The 22,979-nt window shown below is 35.5% G+C and overlaps 2 protein-coding genes across 2 annotated transcripts; both read left to right on the forward strand.

Annotated features, from left to right (window-relative positions):
- The first annotated feature begins 5,196 nt into the window (after positions 1-5,196).
- LOC110199465 (olfactory receptor 5J3-like) lies at positions 5,197-6,135 on the forward strand. Its single transcript, XM_020974339.1, has one exon. The coding sequence runs from the start codon at positions 5,197-5,199 to the stop codon at positions 6,133-6,135; it is 939 nt and encodes a 312-aa protein (XP_020829998.1).
- Positions 6,136-19,175: 13,040 nt separating this feature from the next.
- Positions 19,176-20,114, forward strand: LOC110199485 (olfactory receptor 5J3-like). The gene has a single exon (XM_020974369.1). It carries the CDS (start codon positions 19,176-19,178, stop codon positions 20,112-20,114), a length of 939 nt encoding a protein of 312 aa, XP_020830028.1.
- Positions 20,115-22,979: the final 2,865 nt, after the last annotated feature.

The following is a 22,979-nucleotide window of genomic DNA, read 5'->3' on the forward strand; positions in this document are numbered from 1 at the left end:
TCCTTTAGATAAATTTGTTTCATCCCTTCAAGAAGATAAAAAAATTGAGAATAGTCAAGATGCTTTCTAGACCTGTAATTGCAAAATCAGCTCTTCTGTACAGAGATACTGGTTTTCTAAGAAGGGTTTCTTATTCATTACAGTTTCTTATTCATTACATATATTAGAAACAATTGAACTAAGGTTTTTTATTTTTACTCAAGTCAAGATCGATACAAATTTCCCTGTCTGTTACCTACTCTCTTCCCTTTTCTATATATCCTCTCCACCAAACTTGCAACTTCGCTCAAATATGGAATTGCCCCAAATGATAGAGAGGTGTTATATAATTTTGGTACCCAAAGTCCCCAAATGAGATTTTTAATGATATGTTTTTGTTGTTTGTGCAAGCCTTGAATGAGCTCCAGGGAATCTGTCCCCTAGTACCTGAAAAATATAAAATGGTCTCTTGTGTAACAAATCTTAGAGGAAAGAGATGTTTTCTACCTCTCTAACAGTTTAGCAAGACTGTAACTCTTTTATGAGTTTTTATTTTATGACTATCAGAAACCAAGATTATCTTTTGATTCTACCTCAGTTTAATGAATTTCTAAAATATACAATGATGAAATAATTCACGTGATATGCCGTTTGGTTTTTCTTTTCTTCTTTTTTCTTTTTCTCTTTTTTTGTGTATAGGAGCAAGAAATTATGAAAATTAACAGGGCAGTTTGAAGAAGCTGAAAGCACAAGCAATTTGGTAAAAGAAATGCATTTCATGGAATTTTCTTTTATTTCTTTATTTTTCATGAATTTCTTTGTATTTTGAATTTAATAAAGGGCTGTAACATAGTAAAAGGGAGAAGGAAAGAGTGTAGGCGTAAATTTGTAAATTACTGTGTTTGAAACCTGGCTTTGACATTTAGATGTTTGACATGAAGCAAATGAAAAAAAAAATACCTCTTTGGGCCTCAATTTCTTTATCAACAAATTAGGATTAATAATGTTTCTAATAACTAACTCACAGGGTTTCTATGTGGATCATATGTAATAATGTATGCAAAGTTTCCATATACCTTAAGAGGTTATTAAAAATTGATATTTTTGATAATGACAATGTTGATGATAATGAGGGCAAACCACTTCAAGTGTTCAGTTATGCCTTGAGGGACAGATAGGATTTTAAGTGGAGAGAAGAAAATGAAGAGCATTGAGAAAAGTATAAAGGCTCGGAAGGAAAAAAAAACAGATTTTGTAAAATGGCCAAGAAATCCCTTTGGCTTGATCACAAAGGTCTACACAAGCTCATGGCTTATGGCTGATATATATGTAAAGAGACATACTGAGGGCGATAATAGAAGACTGGATTGGAAACCAGGAACAAATTGATGCCTGTCTGACTTTCAATGTCCTCATTTATAAAATGAAGGTAATTACCTACTTAACTAGCCTTACCTTGATATCGGGAAAAAAAAAAAGATGAGTTCAACTCCCACTCTATATTGGTTTAATCTTTAACATTGCCTCATTGACAGATAGAGAGTTTAGTGAAATGTTGAACTTGAAAGATATACTGACCTACATATTTACAGGAGATTGCACAACAGCAGAAAATGTTAAAGAGGGAGAAAGCTTTCTGTTACTCTTCTGAACAATATGAGAGATACGAATTTCAGAAGTATTTATGAGGAAAAAGAATTCTTTAAATGGTCAGTTCCTAAAAATAATCATGCTTCAACATAAATATTTGAAGGAACTGTGTAATGGAGTACTTCAGGGATCTGTTCACGGCCATATGCTGCTTGATATTGTTAGCAACTTTTTATTTCAACAAATAAATAGCCTAATTATCAACACAGAAACCTGTGTTGTGTAGAGAATTCACTGATAAAATCAGGATTCAGTTAGGATCAGAAAAGAGCTTGACAGGCTAATATATGGGATTGATTCTAAATCAATTACACTCAGTAGAAGTAAATGTAAAATGCTGTGGATCAATATATCAATTTCATAAGGAAAAGATAGAATGAATATAGGCAGAAAGAAGTTTCTCAGGATAGAGTAAGATCAGAAAGGTGGCAAAGTTGATGAGTAGCAAAGTCAGTGTTAGAGGTGTGATATCGCAGCCAAAAAAAAAAGAAGATGCTCTCAAATCTTATTTCAATGTGTTGATAGCATGAATAGAGTCATATTGTCTGGTACAAGGATGATAGAACTTTATGAAGATGGTAGAACTTTGTGATCCATTCTTTGCACCATGTTTTAGAAATGACACGGAAAAAGCTTGAGACCATTCAGAGAAACTTGACTAAGGAGGTAAGGGGACTCAATATCATTTCTTCTAAAAAATAGATTTAAAAAATGGAGATGTCTAGATTAGAAAAGACTTGATATTTATATGGTAGATCCTTGGAGTACTTAAAGGATTGTCCTACAAAAGAAATATTAGACATCTTGAAATTTGAAATTGCAACTAGGAAAAATGGGTTGTAATTAGAAAGAGAGAGAGAGATCTGGGCTCATAATAAGGAGAAAAAAGAAATAAACAAAACAAACTCATTCTTAACAACTCAAGCTGTACAACCTTGGAACATAACACATGTCCCCTTACTTGTGAGTCTCTACTCTAAGTATGTAAGGTTGCTTATCACTTATATTGTGGAATTATCAGAAAGACTTGAAATGGCTTAAATATCTTCTTCTCATATATCTTGAACTCCTTTTTATTGTGATTTTCTGATTCTTCTTTACTGTGGATTCAAAGGATAAATATCCCCTAGGATTAAGAGGAGAATCTATCAAATACTTTCCTTGGGCTACAATTTTATTTATTTACGAGAAGCTCATAAAATTCAAAGGGTAATAGACAATAGAATTTGAAGGGAACTTTAAAGCAACATAGGAAAACCCCTTCATTATTAAGATAAGAAATCTGATTCTCAGGGTAATTATTACACAGATCCTCAGTGGCAAAGCTGAGAACTCAAGCCCCATTCCCTTAAGTCCAGTGTTCTTTCCCTAGAATAGTCATGGCTCTCTAGTTTTCATTTCAAACTGAACTATAAAAAAGTAATGATAAGATAATAAAGTAAATACTTAGATTGATATAAAGCTATATCTCTTCACATATTCTCCTCTTTCTTTACTTATCTATCCCCATGACTTTTTTTTCTTTTCCTACCTAAATGATATAGAGGAAAGACCACAGGAGAGGGTATTAAGAGTACTGGGATCTAGTCTCGGTTCTCCTACTAAGGTCTTCTAGCAAGCAATTTCCCCTCCCTGGACCTCAGTTTCTTCACTTATAAGATAAGCAGTTTTGACTATGTGATGTCTAAAGTCTTTGTCAACTTGAACTTTCTATGGTCTAAACTTCTAACTTCTAAAGTTTTGGGTTTTTTTGTTGTTGTTGTTTTCCCCTCTAGATCTTACATTCAATGTTCTAAGGTACCTCCCAGCTACAATGTCTTGTTTTCAAATCCATTTGAGTAATGAGGGTCCTTCCAGTTCACACATTCTAACATTCTCTCAGGTTAGAGCTTGATCATTCCCAAATAAAAGAAACTTCTGTAGATATTCCCCTTTCAGAACTATAAACATGTTAACAACTTGGTAGAGTAGTGATGAGGGACTTGGAAGCACTCAAAACTTGTCTACTGAAGTAGGTTGAAAAACCTGGTACTCAAAGGAACTGAAAATTCAAACAATGAGGTGAACCCAGGATATCTGGTCAGAAAACATACAGCAAGAGACACTGACAGTGATCTCAAGTTAGAAGATCAGAATTCATATCTGCTTCCAGAGAATTACTAATTCTATGACCTTTGGCTAGTCATTTAGCCTCTTTCTGGCTTAGCTTTTTCACCTATAAAATTGGGGTGATAATGGAATCTTTTTCCCAGCATTCTTATAAGTGGAAAATTGGAATGATATCTGTAAAATACTTTGCAAACCATACACCATATACATGTGCATGTATGAAGATAGTTATAGATAGGTATAAATATGTATATATACATACATACATATATATATATATATATATATATATATATATATATATATATATATATATACATACATATATATATATATATATATACGCACACATAAAAGTGCACATATGCATGGGTGGGTATATGTATTATATATTACACATGATTTTTAAATAAGTATAAACATACAAACATATATACATATAAATCACATAATAGTTTTTTTTTAATTTTTATCATAGAATTTTAGAGTTTAAAGGCACCTCAAAAACTAACTTAACCTATTTAACATATTTGGAAAATGTCATCTAACATTTTCTTGAAAAAACAACAACAACACTGAAATCCACTACTTCTAAAGATAGCCCATTACACTTTTCTATCATTCTGTTAATTTTACTTTGAATGAAACTTAATTGACCTTGTCAGAAGCCCTGGGATCAGATCTCTGCATTGTTACTTATTATTTGTGTAACCTTGAGCAAATCACTTCCACTTTATAAAATGGGTGCATTTGACAAGGGATATTTACAGCTCTAAAATTTTGTCTTCATATAATGTCTACTCTAATGGAATATTCACATTATGATTATAATTTTCTCTTCTTGGAGGCAACATCAACATGATCTAGCAGAAGGATAACTAGGTACGAATTTTAGATTCCCATTTATACCATATACATATATATATTTTTTTCCTTTCAGCAAATGAAAGGATCACAGCATAGAAACCTAGAGGATATTATACAGATTGTCTAGTCCAATAGCCTCAGTGTTCTTCAGTATCTCCTATTTGGTTCTAAAATTGATTATCTATAGCGTGATCAGTTTGTATTACAAGGCATCTATTCTGGGAGAGATCATGGAAAAAAAGATACAGTAGAAATATAATTGTCTCTAAAATGAGAGGACATAGGTTCAAAAATATAGTGGATGCCTATTCCCTAACTTACTCTACTTCACCAGACAGCAGTTTTTTCTGTGAAAAATGAGGACTAGATGGCTCCTTAGATCTCTTCCATATCTGCATTCATGATACTAAGATCTAAGATACTTTCTTGGTCTAGAGCCTACAAAATTGTTCAGTGCAAAAACATATTTTATCTAATGGCTCTATGTTGAAGAGTCATAATTAGTCTTGGTGTCTTAGCTGTCATTTTTCTAATTAATTGTATTCTTTTTTTTTTCCTTCCCCACAGTCATTGTCATGATAAACCAAGTGAATGGGCAAGAAGAATTCCACAGTGGTCACAGAGTTCCTCCTTTTAGGACTGACAGATCGTACAGAACTGAAAGTGTTTCTCTTTATGCTTTTCTTGGTGATATATGTTATTTCTTTGGTGGGGAATCTTGGCATGATCACGTTAATTCAAATCACTCCCAAGCTTCACACTCCCATGTACTTTTTCCTCACTTGTCTCTCGTTTGTCGATGCCTGCTACTCTTCTGTATCTGGACCAAAAATGCTTGTGAATTTCTTTGAGAAGAAGGCAACCATATCATTCACTGCTTGTTTACTGCAATATTTTTTATTTGTGGTCCTTCTTACCACTGAGGGATTTTTCCTAGCAGTGATGGCATATGACCGATATGTGGCAATTACTAATCCACTGCTTTACATGGTGGTCATGACTAAGAGAGTGTGTGCCATGCTGGTCATTGGGTCTTGTATAGGGGGAATGATTAATTCACTGACACATACAATTGGCTTAGTCAGGTTATCCTTCTGTGGGCCAAATATCATTAGCCATTTCTTCTGTGATTTGCCCCCACTGCTGAAGCTCTCCTGCTCTGACACTTCCAGAAATGAATTGTTGCTTCTGATATTCTCAGGAGTAATCGCCATAATCACCTTCTTGACTGTAATCACCTCTTATCTCTTCATTGTTATTGCCATCCTCAGGATCCGCTCAGCAGCTGGGAGACATAAAGCCTTCTCCACCTGTGCTTCCCACCTGACAACTGTGACTTTGTTCTATGGCTCCATAAGCTTTAGCTACATTCAGCCAAGCTCCCAATATTCCCTAGAACAAGAAAAAGTGGCTTCTGTGTTTTACACCATGGTAATCCCAATGTTGAACCCATTAATTTACAGCCTAAGAAACAAGGAGGTCAAGGATACTATGAAAAGGGCATTAGAATTGAAACCATCTTTCTGTTAAAATTACCACAGAAATGCTTTTTCATCCAAAAATACTGTGACAGACAGTGGAGCTCTTTAAGACAAAGAATTACAAGCAATGAGATTTTAGGGCTGGTAGAGACATTGCAAAATGGAATCTAGAATGCCAGACCTGTTACATCATCAGAGCTCAACAAGTAGAAATCAATGTAATTTTAAATTTTCAGAACAGAAAATGAAAGCAGAAGAGAGAAAGTGATTCATTTAAAAGTGTATAGTCAGTTGTGGAGTTAAAAATAGAACCCAGATATTCTCTTATCCTACTCTATCTCTTAAAAAAAAATGGAATCCCAGTTACTTGCAGCTCTAACATTTTATAATTTGTTTTTAGCCATTTTATTACAGTATCTATGTAAAGTAATAAAATTTGGGGTTGTAAAAATTCACATAGGATCAATTTACTGTTCTCTAGAAATATAATGGATTGTCTGACCTGGAAGGGACCTTTGAATATAGAAAATAAATTTTGGGTCTTCTGTGTATCACAGAGGTAATCAATTGCAATCCTTTCATTTTACAAATGGGTTAAATGACTTTCTAAAATTAGCACAGTTAAAATAATTGTGAATAGAGCCTAGATATTCAATTTTTTTTGGTCTGGTACCATTGTATTACATTTTATACTGACCATTGACTTATGCATTAACATTTCTCTTTTTATTGAAACTGTATATCAAGAACCTTAACTCTGAAGTGAGCTGTCTGATATAAAACCTTGCATCAACTTACATAAAGATTAATCTGTAGCAACGTGGTTTTACAGAGATTAAATGAAGAAAGAAATTTTGATTTAATAGTAGGGCATCCCAATGAAATTGATGTAAGATTATTTTGACCTTTGCACGAACATTTATAAAAAGAAAACAGAGACCCTAATCTAAATAGGACTTCAGAATAAGGGTCAAAAGAATAAGAGGGATAATAAAACTTAGAATTATCAAGTACTGGGGCAGCTAGGTGGTGCAATGGATAAAGCACTGGTCCTGGAGTCAGGAGGACCTAAGTTCAAATCACACCTCACACACATAACACTTACTAGCTATGTGACTCTTAATCCCAATTGCCTCACCAAAAAAAAATAAAATAAAATAAACAAAAATTGTGCAACTCTCTCAAAAAAAATTAAATTAAACAAAGAATTATCAAGTACAATGCTTTTATTTTACAAAAGAGGAAACAGGCTGAGAAAGAGAAGCCACTTAACCAAAACCATGTAGCTACTAAAAGAGCTACCTATCAGCCTCCCAGATAATTTTTTTTTTTAGGCAATTGGGGTTAAGTGACTTGCCCAGGGTCACACAGCTAGTAAGTGTCAAGTGCCTAAGGCTGGATTTGAACTCAGGTCCTCCTGACTTCAGGGCCAGTGCTCTATCCACTGTGCCACCTAGCTGCCCCTTCCTCCCAGATAATTGAATCTAATTCCAGTATCCTCTTCCTTATGCTAAGCTTTCCAAAATTTTTCTGTCATGGAGTCCTTTGACAATTTGGTAAGACCCATGAACTGCTTATTAGAATAATGTTTTGAAGTAATTGAAGAAAATGCTAAACTTCAATTAGAAGTTAGTAAAAAAAAAAAAAGCTGTATTTTTCTCTTTTCCAATCAAATCTTTAGATACCATGAAGTCTTTCCACTGACATTTTCCATATATTATGCTAACTTTCAAAAAGAGAGATCATGAAAGTCCTTTCAAAACCACGAAACAGAAATGCCCATGTGATGTCATGCATGTGTATTTTCAATCTGTCCTTTAATTCCCTACTTTATCCAAATCTCCCATGTAGAGCTAGACACGACAAACATAGCTCTCACTGCAATCTCCCTCCACTGAGTTTCTTTGGCCCATTGTACATGGCACCATTCATTTGGAGCATAATCAACACTGCCTCACACTGCTAATTAATCATTTGCTATAATTATAAGACTTCCTACAAATACTAAAAGCTTCTAGAAAACAGGAATTCTCTCTTGTATTTGCTTTTTGTCTTATGATAATTCTTTCCCAACCTAAATGTTCAATAAAGATTTGTCAGAAAATTGTAGGTTTGTAGGGCTAAAGTTGGTATGAGGAATGAAGGTCATTCAGTACAGGGTTCTAATTTCATATACTAAAGAAAACAAGGGACAAGAGTTCAAGTGACTCTTTCAAAGTCAAATAGATAATAACTGCAAGAGACGGGATTTAAACTCAGGTTCTGTGACTGCAAATTCAATTTCCTTTTCTTAGCGCCATCATTTCCATACACGTGAATGGATGCAATTAAATAAATACAGGGATGGTTGGATGATGGATGGATGGATGGAACACTGAATGTACAGAAGATAATGAATGATTATAGGATGATGTAGTAGAAGGCAAACCAGATTTGGCAGTCTTATGTAACATGTAAGGATACTGGCTTATAATTGCTAATACTATGGCATTGTGTAACTGAAGTATCCTCACTGGGTCAATGAAGACAACAGAATGGTGAAGGGAGTGTGAACTAAGACATGTAAACTAATGAAGAGGAGGTACTTATAGTCCAATCCAATCAAATAAACATTTGTTAAGCATGTACTATGTGCCAGGCACTGTGCTAAGCTCTGGGAATACACTTAATAAAATGAAAGACAGTCCCTCCCCTCAAGGAGCTTACAGTCTAATGGCTAACACTATGCTGTTCACAAAAGGAACCAAGCACTGAATGGTCCCAAACTCATCTTTTCTATGTGATTCACCCAACACCAGAGTGATGAGGACAGCTGTCAAGCTCTCAATAACTCTCAGGCGAATCTTCTGTTCCTCAGTCTTGCCTCTGTGAGTTGCAGGAATTCACCTTGGTGAATTTGGTTAAGGTAGTATTTATTCAATGATAATCTCAGTTTGATCTGCCAGACACTGGGAAGCTCCTTCTGTGATCCAAAGTATAAGATGTGGTCTATTTAATTTAGTTGAGGAGATACATACATACACACACACACACACACACACACACACACACACACAGACACACACACACATTTGGTAGAGTCTTTCAGTATTACAATAGCATAGAGTAGTGAGGAAACATTGTGGATTAGTGGCCAAGATCAAGAGATATTTGATAGAATCCTTACCCTAGATAGGGAATACATTATATTAATGGCTTCCTAGGCACCAAATGTGGATTGTGAAATTCAGGGAACCTTAGACTTTGCTTCCATAGCAGAAGACCACTATCTTAACAAAAACTTCTGTAGGAATGGGAAAATTAATTAGTAAGACGTGGCTATAAAATATTGTGTCACCTAGGGCCAGTCCCATAAACTCTTTGAGCTTCGTTTTCTTTACGTACAAAATGAGGAGGTTGTGCTTTGTTTGTGTTGTAATGGTCATCTGTACCTATACTAATCAACGGTTTCTGATTCCATTTTGTTATGCAATACTTTGTACATATTTCTGGTGAGTTGTCAAGAACCTTCAAACTGTAGTTTGATGATTTAGGTTCAAGCATGGATTTTCTTCCTCTAACTTACATCAATTGAAAAATCACTTAATTAATCTGAGTCTAATTTTCCAAATCAATAAATTAAAGTGATTCAATTTGGTATCTCAAGAGTTCTTTCTAGACATAAACTTCATGATTTCTTCAATTCTATTATATCAAGTATTTATTTCCCTATAATAATTTATTCAATTCAATAAACATTTATTAAACACCTGCCAAATACAAAATAATGTGAAGCAGTGACTAAAAGGCAAATTTAAGATAAGACAAAGACACTACATTCACAAAGTTTATAATCAATAGGAATCAATAAATATATGTAAATATCTATAACATATGATAAATGAATAAAAGAGTTGCAAGAGTGGGAAAGGTAAGGACCAAAAACTGTAAAGGAAAACCAGAGACAAGTAATACAATAGAATGTAAAGGCTTATGAATCAAAAGTCAAACAGGGGAAACTCTAAGTAAACATAATTAACAAACATATAAACTAAGAGATTAATTGAAAAATACAAAAGGGGGAAAAAAAGGAATAAAAACATCCCCTCAAAAAACAAACAAACAAACAAACTATGGACCACTAGCATACTGTGAAAGAATATAATTTTTTTTAAATTATGCTTCAAGAAGATACAACAATTTGAAAAATAAAAGATTCCAGAATGTGAGAGATAAAATAGATATTCTCTCCAAAGAAATATGTCTTTTAAAAATCACCAAAACAATTTAGTACTTGTGGGGTTTTTTTGTTTTTTATTTTGTTTTGTTTTTGTCTAGATAATGGGGTTAAGTGACTTGCCCAGGGTTACACAACTAATAAGTGTTATGTGTCTCAGGCAAGATTTGAACTCAGGTCCTCCTTACTCCAAAGTTGGAGCTCTATCCACTATGCCACCTAGCTGCCCCTAATACTTGTTTTAAAAAAAGAGAGAACTCAATTAGTGGGATAGGTTAAGGAACAAAACACAGAAGAAGAAAAAAGTAACCTAGTGTTGGATAAACTCAAAGATCTCAGATATGCATGCACATATGTATAAGCTTATATGTATTTTTGTATGTATACACAAGTTTACACACCTACGAATTGTTTCAATCATGTATATATACATAGACTCACATAGACATGTGCATGTATTTACTTACATATTTGCATATATGCATACCTGTATATAGGCATATATAATTTGTGCATGGCCAATGTTGGGATTCTTATTTCTTGACCATTTATATTTATTACAATAGTTCGATTTTTTTTTAATGAGGGAACAGGTGGGGGTATAGATTTTTGTTCATTAAAAATAATAAAATTATTTTTGTATTTTTTATTTACTTTTGTGTTTTCAACATTCACTTCTATAAGATTCTGAATTTTATGTTTTCTCTCCCTTCCTGTCCTCCTCTCTCCCCAAGTTGGCGTGTAATTTGATATAGGCTCTACCTATATATTCATATTAAGCATATTTTCACATTAGTCATGATGTATAGAAGAATTAGAACTAATTGGAAGAACCACAAGAAAGAAGAAATAAAACAAAACAACAAAAGGAGAACAGACAATAGGTTTCTATCTGCATTTAGACTCCATGGTTCTTTTTCTGGATGTGGTTAGCCTTTTCCATCTGAGTCTTTTGGAGTTGTCGCGGATCCTTGTATTTCTGAGAAGAGCTAAGTCTATCAAAATCAGTTATCATAAACGTGGCTGTTACTGTGTATGATGCTCTCCTGGTTCTGCTCATTTCATTCAGCATCAGTTCATGTGGGCCTTTTCAGGTTTTTCCGAAGTCTGTCTGCTCATCATTTCTTATAGAACAATAATATTTCATTATGCTCATATACTACAACTTGTTCAGCCATTCCCCAATTGATGGGCATCCCCTCAATTTCCAATTCTTTGCCACCACATAAAGAGCTGCTATAAATATTTGTGTACATGTAGGTCCTTAAAATTAAATTTAAATAAAAGAAGTAGAGGCTCTGTGTGGGATGCTACTCAAATTTAAAAAAAACAGAGGTTTTTCAAGGAGAAACAGAAAGTTAATTTTTATTTGCCATTCTCAAAAATAGGGTGTCCCTTCACCAGGATGCTCTGATGAGGGGAGACAAAGACAGAAGCAAAATAGCCAGATTAAATAACCCTAACAGGTAAAGCCCCCTCCCACCAACTAGCCAATGTTTGGCTCACAATCTATAGAAACAGTAAACAAAACAAACTATATACATATCTGTATTTAGCCACTTAGTTTATTGAAGTGTTGTCAAAGAAACAATTAAAAATGCTCAGTCAAGGTAGAAGCTGTGCTGTTGTGGCAAGGTCACCATGACCGAAATACACCAACAGGTGTGACAACAAAATACAAGGTGGGTTTCAAGGGTCTCAGGCTTGGAACAATGGCATAAAAGGGGGGTACTTGGGGTTGGATTCCCATAAATCAGGTGATTTCTAGTAAATCGAAACTTAGGCCTGTCAGGTTGCTATGCCTACCTTGAGTCACAATACAATTTCTATTTATTCTTCTAAGAAGTCTACACGGGACCCCTCATCCCACTCAGTCTTATCCCAAACCTTAATTACACTGAGGAGTCTTCACTGGGACATCCCATTCAGTTCTGAAAGAGGAAATGGCAGATTTATAACTCAAAAATTTAGTACATCTCAAAAAATGCAGATACTAATTTGGAAGAAGAGAAGATAAATTTTTTAAAATTATATTGAAATGACATTCATTCTACAATAGCTCAAGGAACTGATCTTGCTGGTTTAATTCATAGAAGCATAAAAAGTTAACAGCTTTTGACATCAGAAGAATAGCATGTATATTGAGCCTCAAGTATTAATAACTGTGTGGACATAGGAATGTCACCTAATCTCTCTGAACCTCAAACTCCTAATCTGTAAAGTTATAATAATTCATATAAAACTGACTCCATAGTTTTATAGTAGGGAAATCAAAAAACCTTAGGTTAATTTGATTAAAGAAAGAAGAAAACCAAATTACCAACATCAAAAATGAAAAGGGTGAATTTGCCACCAATGAAGAGGAAATTGAAACACAATGGGCTGCTCCAAACAATCAATGAACTCCTTTAAAGCCATTATTTTTTTTTAAAGCCTGTTTTTTCAGAGCTTTATTTCAAGAAATCCTGAATGAAAACTTCATAAAACAAAAATAAATGTAATTTGATATAGGCTTTACCTATATCAACTTTTAGAAAAAAATTTTACCCCCAAATCCCAAAATAGTTTACAAAATATAAGCAACCAAAAATCATACCATTACCACCAGAGTACCCACATGTAAGGATATGGCACCCCAAGTGAAAAGAGGCATCACATGGGGTGAGGGGCTGTATTTGTATGTGGCTTCAAGGGAGGCAGAAATGGCATATCTATCCTCATCTTCCCCCACCCTTCTCCAAGAGAGACTTTCATTCCTACCAGGTACATTTTTTCCAAGCTAGTTCTGGGGTCTGCAGGCCCTCAGCTCTTCCAAGGTGGCATGATCCAAGAAGAGGAATGGTCACTGCTTTCCTGGCCTGTGCTTTGGTTGTGAGTGACCACAAACATATTTCTCTATACTGGAAATGTGACAATGATGATGATTGTTGCCCGCAACCAGATTGTATACCGAATGGAGAGGCGTGAAATAAACTTGAGACATGGGCCAGGAGGAGCAGCAGAACTGACTCAGTTTATTCATCTGAGGGTACAGGATACATAGAGAAAATCTAGCCTAACTTCAAAGAGTCATGCCTGTGAGATACTCCCCAGAACATCTGCTGAGGACATGACAACATAAATTTCCTCGATATCAGGGTTCCTAGATTGGGTTGTATTTTCCAAGGTTTTCCCAGGTGCCTTGGCGCCACCTGCACAGAGGAGTGAATGTGTAAATCTAAGGTTCAAAGAGAGAGAAGGAATGTCTCAGGAACCTCCTAATCAGGAAGGGATTGGAGAGCCGTACCTCTTAATCATTGAGTGCTTTCGGGTAAAAATCTGGGCAGAGGTCAAACTCTGTCTTGCATCTTAAACCCTTATCAGACTCTTAAGATCGGCCCTCTACAGATGATGACAATGATGATGTTAAAGATGCAAAAACTCACTCATCTTTAAATGTTTACTTTTTTCAAAGATTGCCAACATCAATCAAAAATATATTATTAAAAAAAAACATAATTCCAAAAATCACATAACATCATTAATACACCTGGAAATGATTACTTTTTTCCCCATATGTTTTCCCGTGCAGCTGGTATTCTTTGGTAACGACAAAGATCTTTCCCTCTAGAATTCTCAGATTTCTGAGATGAGCAAACATGGAACAATTTTCTATGAAACTGACAAAAGATCAAAAGACATGAATTACCACAGTTTCAGCAAGAGTGTTAGTAAAGGTCTATTCCCGGATCCAGATCTGGCTCTTTGAAAGGGCAATTTAATTATCTGACATATGCTTAATCTGAAGCCCTAGACTTAAGAAAGTCACTGGGGACTCCATCTCTGAACAGCTCTGTGCCAAATATAAAACAAAGGCATCACCTAAACATAAGGAGACCAGGAAGGAAGGCTCAGTCTCAGCAACAGGTAGGTGTTCTATGTCCCAGGTTTGGACGAAATTGCTATAAATATCTCTCTTGGGTTTGTTATCAGAGGTTATCTGAGATTAGTCAGTCTATTCAGAAATATTTCAAGCACAAATCAAGTCAATTATATAGAGTTTCCAACAAGTCTTAGGATACAATTTTGTTTAAAATTGCAATAAAATTTTTGGAACTCTTTGAGTTTGCCTTGTTAGACATTTGGATGGGATAGGGTTTTCTCCACATGTCTATACATTTGTTGTTTTGCATGAATGGGGGCCTTATTGAATTCGAACATTCTTTGAATAAAATTTTAAAACTATACAAATGGTAAAATATATTATTATTAATAATAATATTATTGTTTCATTGAGGCATTTTAGCATGATTTCCCATACTAATATTTTTTAAGCTTAATGAACTCCATGTTATTACTGTTTTTATATAATCCTTAGTAAAAGTCTTAGGAGCCCGAAAATACAAGAGAAAATATTAACATTAAATATAATAGTAAATATTAAATTAGAATATTAGCATGATTGAGGTTGATGTCTTTATGTCCTAAAATGTTTAGAACTTATTTATTGTTAATATTTGGATACAGTCAAATGTCTTATCTCTTCCTTCAAACTCACTAGGGACAAGTTCCTTAGTGGCTATAACAAAGAAAGACATTGCCCTAATAAACATGAGCTTCTAAGCTTTATGTCTTACTTAATAATTCTATGAATTTGCTGTCTCAATTAAGTATATGCTCCCTCCAGAATGCAAATGACAGTACACTCGTACATGTCCATTCTATGTGACTCTGTACCTTGTTCATTTACAAATCCACAAATAAGCAATTCACCCAGCTACAGGGAAGCTCCTCTCGGCCCCTCGAAATGGTATGGCTACCAATGGAGGACCCAGAAAAGGCTGTCCACTTCATGGCATGATTCTAAAAATAAAGTCTATGGGATCTGAGCTGGGTTTCACCACTTATCACTTTCTGCCATCAGGATTTGTCTTCTTATAGTACTAGTCCATGTTTTAGGCTAAATGTTTGAACTTTCTTTCCTTTACATCATCACTTCCTCCCAGCTTGCATATTTCTGTATATGGTACAACCCTTCTCCCCACACCCAAACTATGAAGTCAGTTTCTGTTCTTCCCTCTTCAATCAGCCAATCTAAAAACTTTTATTTGAAGCCCAACTGTGTGCCAATCTCTCTGCTAAGAAAAAGAGAGAGAAAGAGAGAGAGAGAAACAGAATCTCACCCCTTGAATATGTGATGTGATACCCACAAATTCCCTTACATCCGTCATTTATATCCACGACAAAATTACCTTTTGACAAAGAGAGTTGACTGAGAACTGACTGTACCTGTCCATGTTTCCTCCTAGGTCAATGAGTTTCCTGGGGCTTAGCAGATGTAATTCACCCCAACCTCTGCAATCTTCCAAACTCTTTCCTTCCTAGATTCCCAAGCTTTCTTTATGGATTTTTGCTTGTTATGCAAAACAACTCATCTGGTGAAAGTTAGGTGAAACACCTAACCCCTTCCACCTGCAGCTGGGTCATTCTTTCAGCCTTAGTATGCTAAATAAACCCTATTCCAAACCTCCACCTCGGGTACTCTAGCATTTGCTGTGTGGCACCCTGGTCTGAAACTCACTTGCCCCAATTTAAGACATCAATGTTGTTGTATTGATTGCTTTCATTAAAATTCAGGTTGACACTGTAGCTCAATTAGTCCTGACCTTTCACCTATACAATGCGAGCAGCCTCCTAACACCCCTGTGCCTCCAGTTTCCCCCTCACTGCTCACAATCCATTGTCCATATAACTGCCAAAATAATTATCTTAAGAAACAGGCCTGAGAGGGCCACTCCCTTAACAAAGTCTTTGTGGACCAAATGTTCCCTTTTGAACAAAGAAAAGTGACTCAACCTGGCATCTCAAGTCCTTCACATGATGGATGTTTACAAAGTACAGCTTAGGTGCTCCCTTCTCTGTGAATATCGTTCCCAACCCCACTCGGTGAAGCTGAGATTCTCAAATGCTGTTATTTTTTTAAGTCTCATATTTGACCCTATTGGGCCCTATCTTTTAGTTGACTAATTTACATCATTGTTCTTTAAGGAATAGTTCCTAGCTATGTGACCCTGGGCAAGTCACTTAATCCCATTGCTTAGCCAAAAAAAAAAAAAGGAATAGTTTCATAATCATGAAAGAGATGTGAAAAGGATAATATGTTACCTTTGGCTACTCCTGGTTGGATAAATGCTAGATGAGCCCTTATTATCAATAAAATAAAGGCTTGGATTATACAGCTTCTGTGGTCCTTTACAACTTCATGGTGGATGATTCTATGTAATCTTCTCTCCCTCGAAATGAATAGCAGTTCCTGTATGTCAGGAGTTAGGGATTGTGTCATTGTTTTATATCTGCATTCTCTGTGCTATGTAGGGGTTTTGCATACAGTAGGAACTAAAGAATTGATTAATTGGAACAAATTACAATAAATTGATTTGGGTCCAATAAAACAATCATTATTTGTAGTTGGTCCTTCCAGAAGACCTTTTTTTTCAATGTGGAATCAAAATCACTGGACACATGAAGTAATCCACCATAATTACTTTGCCAGGCTGATTCCATTATCAAAGAAGTTCCTTGAGCCTATGGATTGTTTCTCCTTTCTTTGTAGCTCAAGCACCTGGTTCAGAGTCTTTCACATAGAAAGGGAAATATACCAGTCTAATTAAAGTGAATTGATGATGGTTGCTAAAGCCCTGTGGCCTCTCAGGACTTACTTGTACCATTAAGAATTGTTTTGGTTCCTTTACATTCACAGCTATTTTATCTTTACATTATGTTGACTTTATTAAATTCAATTGATGGAGTAGAATGACAGCTGGTGTGGGAACTAGGACTTTTCAGGATATGTTCACAGAACTGCTACAAAGTTTTGCTTTCTTAATTTGAGGCAATTCTGTCTGGTACTCAGTTTATTTCTCCAGAAGTGTGATCATGGGACTGACTACTTTTAAGATCTCAATTCTACTACTTTATCATGTAGGCAAATTTGACCCTGTAGTTGGTAAAATAGAAATGGGGAACATGTAAATCTATGCTTCCCTGAAGATTATTCAGAAATCTGGTGGTAGGGAGATGGAGAAGTGGGGTAAAGAAGGATGAAGTTGAGATATGTTGGGAACAATCAATGAGGATACCTACATAAAGTGTCTCTGAAGACTGAGGTATGCTTATTTCTAGATTCTTGTTCAGGATGAGAAGTTTCCCTCTGACACCAAAGAAGAAAGAACTGAACCAGAGACTGTGAGAGGTAGAAGAGAACCCAGAAATTAGTTATCTGCTAGCCAATATGGGGGAGGAATGAAATGCCCATAGTGACTCAATTGATTTTGCAGTGTAATGGTAAAGAAGAAAAAAATTGAAAGAATATTGGATTTGGAGCCAGAGAACCTAAATTGAAAATTTCCATCAAAATTTATTTATTAAAGTCCTACTATGTGCCAAGAACTAGGCTAAATACTGACTCTTTTAAGTATTATCTGTTGAACTTTGTGCAGAGATGTCTCTGACCACAGTTTCACCTTAAGTTCAGTGGTTTGGAATAAATTACCTTTAAAATTGGTTCCAGCTAGAAAACTGTACTCATATAATATAGGAAAACACTTGTGCACCCATAGCAAAGTTTGACAAGTATTTTCCATGTTTTATTATCCCCTGGTATTTTTGCAGCTTCTCTGTAATACATGGGACTTGCCTAAAATTAAATTACTACCAGGCTACCAATTTATCATGTAGGTAAATCACAGGTTTTCAGTACACTTGATATTTATCATTTTTAATAGCTAAAGTAGCTGTAACATTCATTTTCACCAGTGAATGAGCTTACCCAAATGTTTTCTTCCATTTTCCCTATTCCCCCTTCATTGGCCAGGGTCCACCAGATAGGGCTCATTGAGAGGATTGATCTTGACTTGCTAGGGATATACATGAAGTGCTAGATGAAGTGTGCCAGCAAACTGATCAAACCAGCTCTTGGAGGAACAAGCAGATATTACTGCAATCTCTGGAATAAGTGTGAAGCATCAGCTTCATGACAGCTAGGTGAAATATTTAGACTTTAAAGACTTGCCTATTTGGTACCTTCCTTTGAAACTTGGACTGTCCAGAATGCACTCTCTCTCTAGTCTGACAAGTTGTAGTTTATGATAGCTATGGAGAAATTGGTCATCAGGACTGAGAGAGAAACAGAGTTGGGGAGAGAGAGAGAAAGAGAGAGAGACAGACAGAGAGAGACATAGAGAAAGCCAGAGACAGAGACAGAGAGGGAGCAAAAGCTTATGAAAAAAAGTTTATTTAAACTGCAGGCAGCTAGGTGGCTCAATGAATAGAGAGCACAGGGGCTTGAAATCAGGAAGACTTCATGAGTTTAAATCTTATCTCAGACACTTATTACTAGCTGTATGACCCTGGGCAAGTCACTTAATCCTATTTGCCTCAGTTCCTCATTATTAAAATGAGCTGGAGAAGGACATGGCAAATCACTCCAGTATCTTTGCCAAGAAAATCCCAAATGGGGTGACAAAGAAATGGACGTGACTGAACAACAACACTTTAAACTTTAATAGCCTAAAATACACTAAGAATTTTGGGATACCCCATGTAGTGCTTTGAAGTTTGACACACATTATATACTTACATTATCCTCATTTTAAATCCCATTTCTTTCCTTTACTCCATCCTTCCTTCACTTCCACCTTTATTTCTTCATTTTCCCTTCTTTCTTCCCTCCTTTCTGTCCTTTTCAATCCCTTCTCTTTATATAATTGTAATTCACTTTGTAATCATTAAGAATTAATAGTAGTAACACTCAACTTCTGATCCATTTCCATGTGTATTTGCCTTGATCTCTTCCTTTTTTGTCTTGGCAGATACCTCATTTCAAAGTGATGCATATGGCCGAGAGGAATGTGACTGGGATAGTGGAGTTTGTCCTCTTGGGCTTTACAGAAAGTCCTCACCTCCAGCATGCCCTATTTGTGCTCTTCTTCCTGATTTATCTGATCACTGTGGTAGGAAACCTGTGGCTTATCCTATTAATTGGCACCAGTTCCCAACTTCACTCCCCCAAATATTTTTTCCTTGGTCACTTGGCCTTCTTGGATTTCTGTTATTCATCTGTGTGCATCCCAAAGTTGCTTGTGAATCTCTTAACCGAGGGAAAAATCATCTCCTATACCGGCTGCATCCTTCAGTTCGCCCTCTTCAGCATGTTCCTGACCACAGAATGCTTTCTTCTGGCAGCAATGGCCTATGACCGGTACATGGCCATTTGCAGACCCCTTCGCTACCAAGTCACCATGACGGCCAGCCTCTGCTTGCGCCTGGTGGCTGGCTCCTACGTATTTGGCTGTGTGACCTCCCTCACACATATGGGCAGTTTGCTCAGTTTTTCCTTCTGTGGCCCCAATATCATTAATCATTACTTCTGTGATACCCCAGTGCTCATTCATCTAGCCTGCTCTGATGTTCAGAGGAATGAAATTTTGCTCCTAATCTTCTCTGGGGTAATCTCAGTAACCACATTTCTGATAGTAATTAGCTCCTATTTCAGTATCTTAATCACTATTCTGAAGATCCCTTGCCCCCAAGGTAGGTATAAAACATTCTCCACGTGTGCCTCTCACCTGACAGTGGTCACTCTATTCTATGCAACAGTGATATTTACTTATTTGTGCTCCAGCTCTGACCATCCATCAGAATGGGCCAAAATTGTGTCTGTGTTTTATACTCTTTTGCTGCCAGTTCTTAATCTCCTGATTTATAGCATACGGAATAGGGAGACCAAGGAGGCCCTGAGAAAAATGGTACAGAGGAAAATACTTGCCCAATGACTACGATTGTGCAAGCACATCGCCATATTGCTCTGCTGCTAAATAATCTTTCATGACTGCACATTACCTAATAAAGTCAAAACTGCTAACTCTAACATTTAAGGCCTTCTACAATCCAGTTATAACCTATTGTGTTATATCCCTTCATTGACTCAAAATTTCCCATCAAATTGGGTTACTTACTATGCCTTGAATTTATACTAAGTTTGCTCAACTCTCTACCTTTGCTCCTACTGGTTGCATTCCTCAAAAATCTCTCCATCTATTGGATCTGGCTGAAGTCTTTCCCATCCTTTAAGACCAATTTCAATGATTATTTCTACTAGGCAGTTTTCCTTTATTTCTTAACAAACAATAATTACTTCTCCTTCTTATCAACTCATAATACATGTTATATCATGTGTATTATATTCATGAATATACATGTTGCATTCCCCCCTTCCCCATCATTGACCATTTGGGAGGGAAAAGGAAAGGAAAATGAATGTTTATTAATATTACTATTATTTTCATTATTGACGTAAAAAAGAAACATTCATGTTGTTTTACTGAAGCAGTTGGTGGCTCTGTGGATGAAGTGCTGAGCCTTCTGTCAGGAAGATCTGCATTCAAATTCTACCTCTGACATTTACAAGTTGTATGACAGTGAACAAGTTATATATAACTTCTGTTTGCCTCAATTTACTCAACTGTAAGATAGAGGTAATAACAGCACCTACCATACAAATTTGTTGTGAGGATTAAATGAGATAATATTTGTAAAAAGTTCTTAACATCGTGACTTGCACATAGTAGGAACTATATAAATGCTTGCTCTCTGCCCTCTTCTCTGCAGACTATAAGTTCCTTTAGAGTAGACACCATCTTTTTATTGTTATTATTATTATTATTATTATTATTATTATTATTATTATTATTATTATTATTATTTTATTATTATTTTCTTTCCCCCAGGTGTCTCACACATTATACTCAATAAATACTGTATGAATAAATGGGTGGCTATAATTGATGTTTAGATTTTTTGAATTCCAGTGAAGAGTAATAATGAATCATAAGGTGGGGAGTATATGAAGGATGGCAAAGAAGATGGCAAAGGATCTTGACTTCATGTAATCTGAGGATTGGTTGATATTTAGCTTGGGGAAGGCAATGCTTGGGGAGGACATTGTGAGAAATAATTCATTCAGACTCAGGAGGGATGAACTTAAAAGTCTTTATTACACTGTTGCAAAAGCAGGTGTCTCATTGAATAGGCACACACACCAAAGTAAGAGTTCACTATTTCTTTCTCATCCCAGCCTCCAAGTCCCTCCCCTGTTTCCTCATTGGCTGAATACTCCAGAGTGTACAACTTTCCAGCATGCCTATTACACACCTACTCCTTGACTTGTCCATCCTCCTTCTACATACATTGCATGTTCAGAAAATGGGGTCTTAGCTCTACCCAGGAATGGAGAAGTTACTATTCACGAGCCTATTAAGCATGTGCACTCTAAGCAAAGTTTAACCTCTATCCTACTTTATGACTTCTAACAGCAAAACGAGATAAGACCAGCTGTATCCAGTTTTCCTTAGTTACTCTTCTAATGGTTATTTCAATTTTATGTAAACAAACATTTTCATTCTATCTCTCAGACATGATAGTTGCCTTTGAATATTTGAAGGGTTGTCACATGGTAGAGGGACCAGAGTTGTCCTACTTGGCCACAAAGTGTAGAAAAAAGAAGAATGGTAGGAAATGACAAGAAAATAAATATATGCTCAATGTCAAGGCCAAGAGGGGAACTTCTTAACAGTGAGAGGCTTCCAAATATGGAATACTTTATGTAACTAGGCCGTGGGTCCACCCTCCGTGGGGATCTTCAAAAAATGAAGGGAGACCCACTTTGTGGTTCTGTTATACGGGCGTTGGTTGTGAGTATAGGTTGGGTAAAGAGACCACTGAGATGTCTTGCAACTCTCAAATTCTGTGATTTTGTGAGCAAATTATGGCTGTTCATGAGTGTGTTTGTAACCTAAATGAACATATAAGTCATGTGAAAGATAGAAATTAAGGAATACAACAAATGGTTATTCTTGTTAAGAATGATATTTGTCTTTATTTTTCCTTCCCAGTAATCATTGTTGTAACCGGATGATATCACTGAAGAACCAAATGTAGACTTGATCATGTTCCTCCAAATTTGGCAGCTAGATAGCATAGGTGATAGTATGCTAGACTTGGATTCAGGAAGGCCTGAGTGCAAATCCTGACTCAGACACTTTCTAGGTGTGCAACACCAAATAAGTTATGTAACCTCTATTAGTCTGTTTCCTCATCTGTAACATGCTGATAATAAAGTGGTCTACCTGACAAGGCTGCTGCATAGATCAACTGAGATAGGATAGACAGAAAGATAGATAGTAGAGAGATAGATATATGTATAACATATTTATATATAATACATTACAATATATATTGTGTATACATATATAATATTTAAGTAATATATTATGATTATGTATGAAGTACTGTTAAAACTATGTATATAGAATACTTTATATGTAGTTTGCAAAGTACTTTTACATATAGTATTTTGTTAACTATATATATTATATAAATTACTTTGTAAACTGCATATGTACATATTATATATGATTTAAGTAATATATTAAAATAACATGTGAAGTACTTTAAAAACTGATAGTTTAAAAATTACTATTTATTATCTAAAAATTATTTTATTTAATTTTTTAGTTTATGAAGCATTATAGGTATATAGTGCTTTATAAATGATATATAAAGTACTCTGTAAACACTGTATATATATAGATAGATACATAGATAGACATATAGATAGACACATAGATAGACACATAGAT

The sequence above is a fragment of the Phascolarctos cinereus genome, unplaced genomic scaffold, assembly GCF_003287225.1.
Source record: "Phascolarctos cinereus isolate Bilbo 61053 unplaced genomic scaffold, phaCin_HiC Scaffold_9;HRSCAF=440, whole genome shotgun sequence".
Classification (NCBI taxonomy): Eukaryota; Metazoa; Chordata; class Mammalia; order Diprotodontia; family Phascolarctidae; genus Phascolarctos; species Phascolarctos cinereus.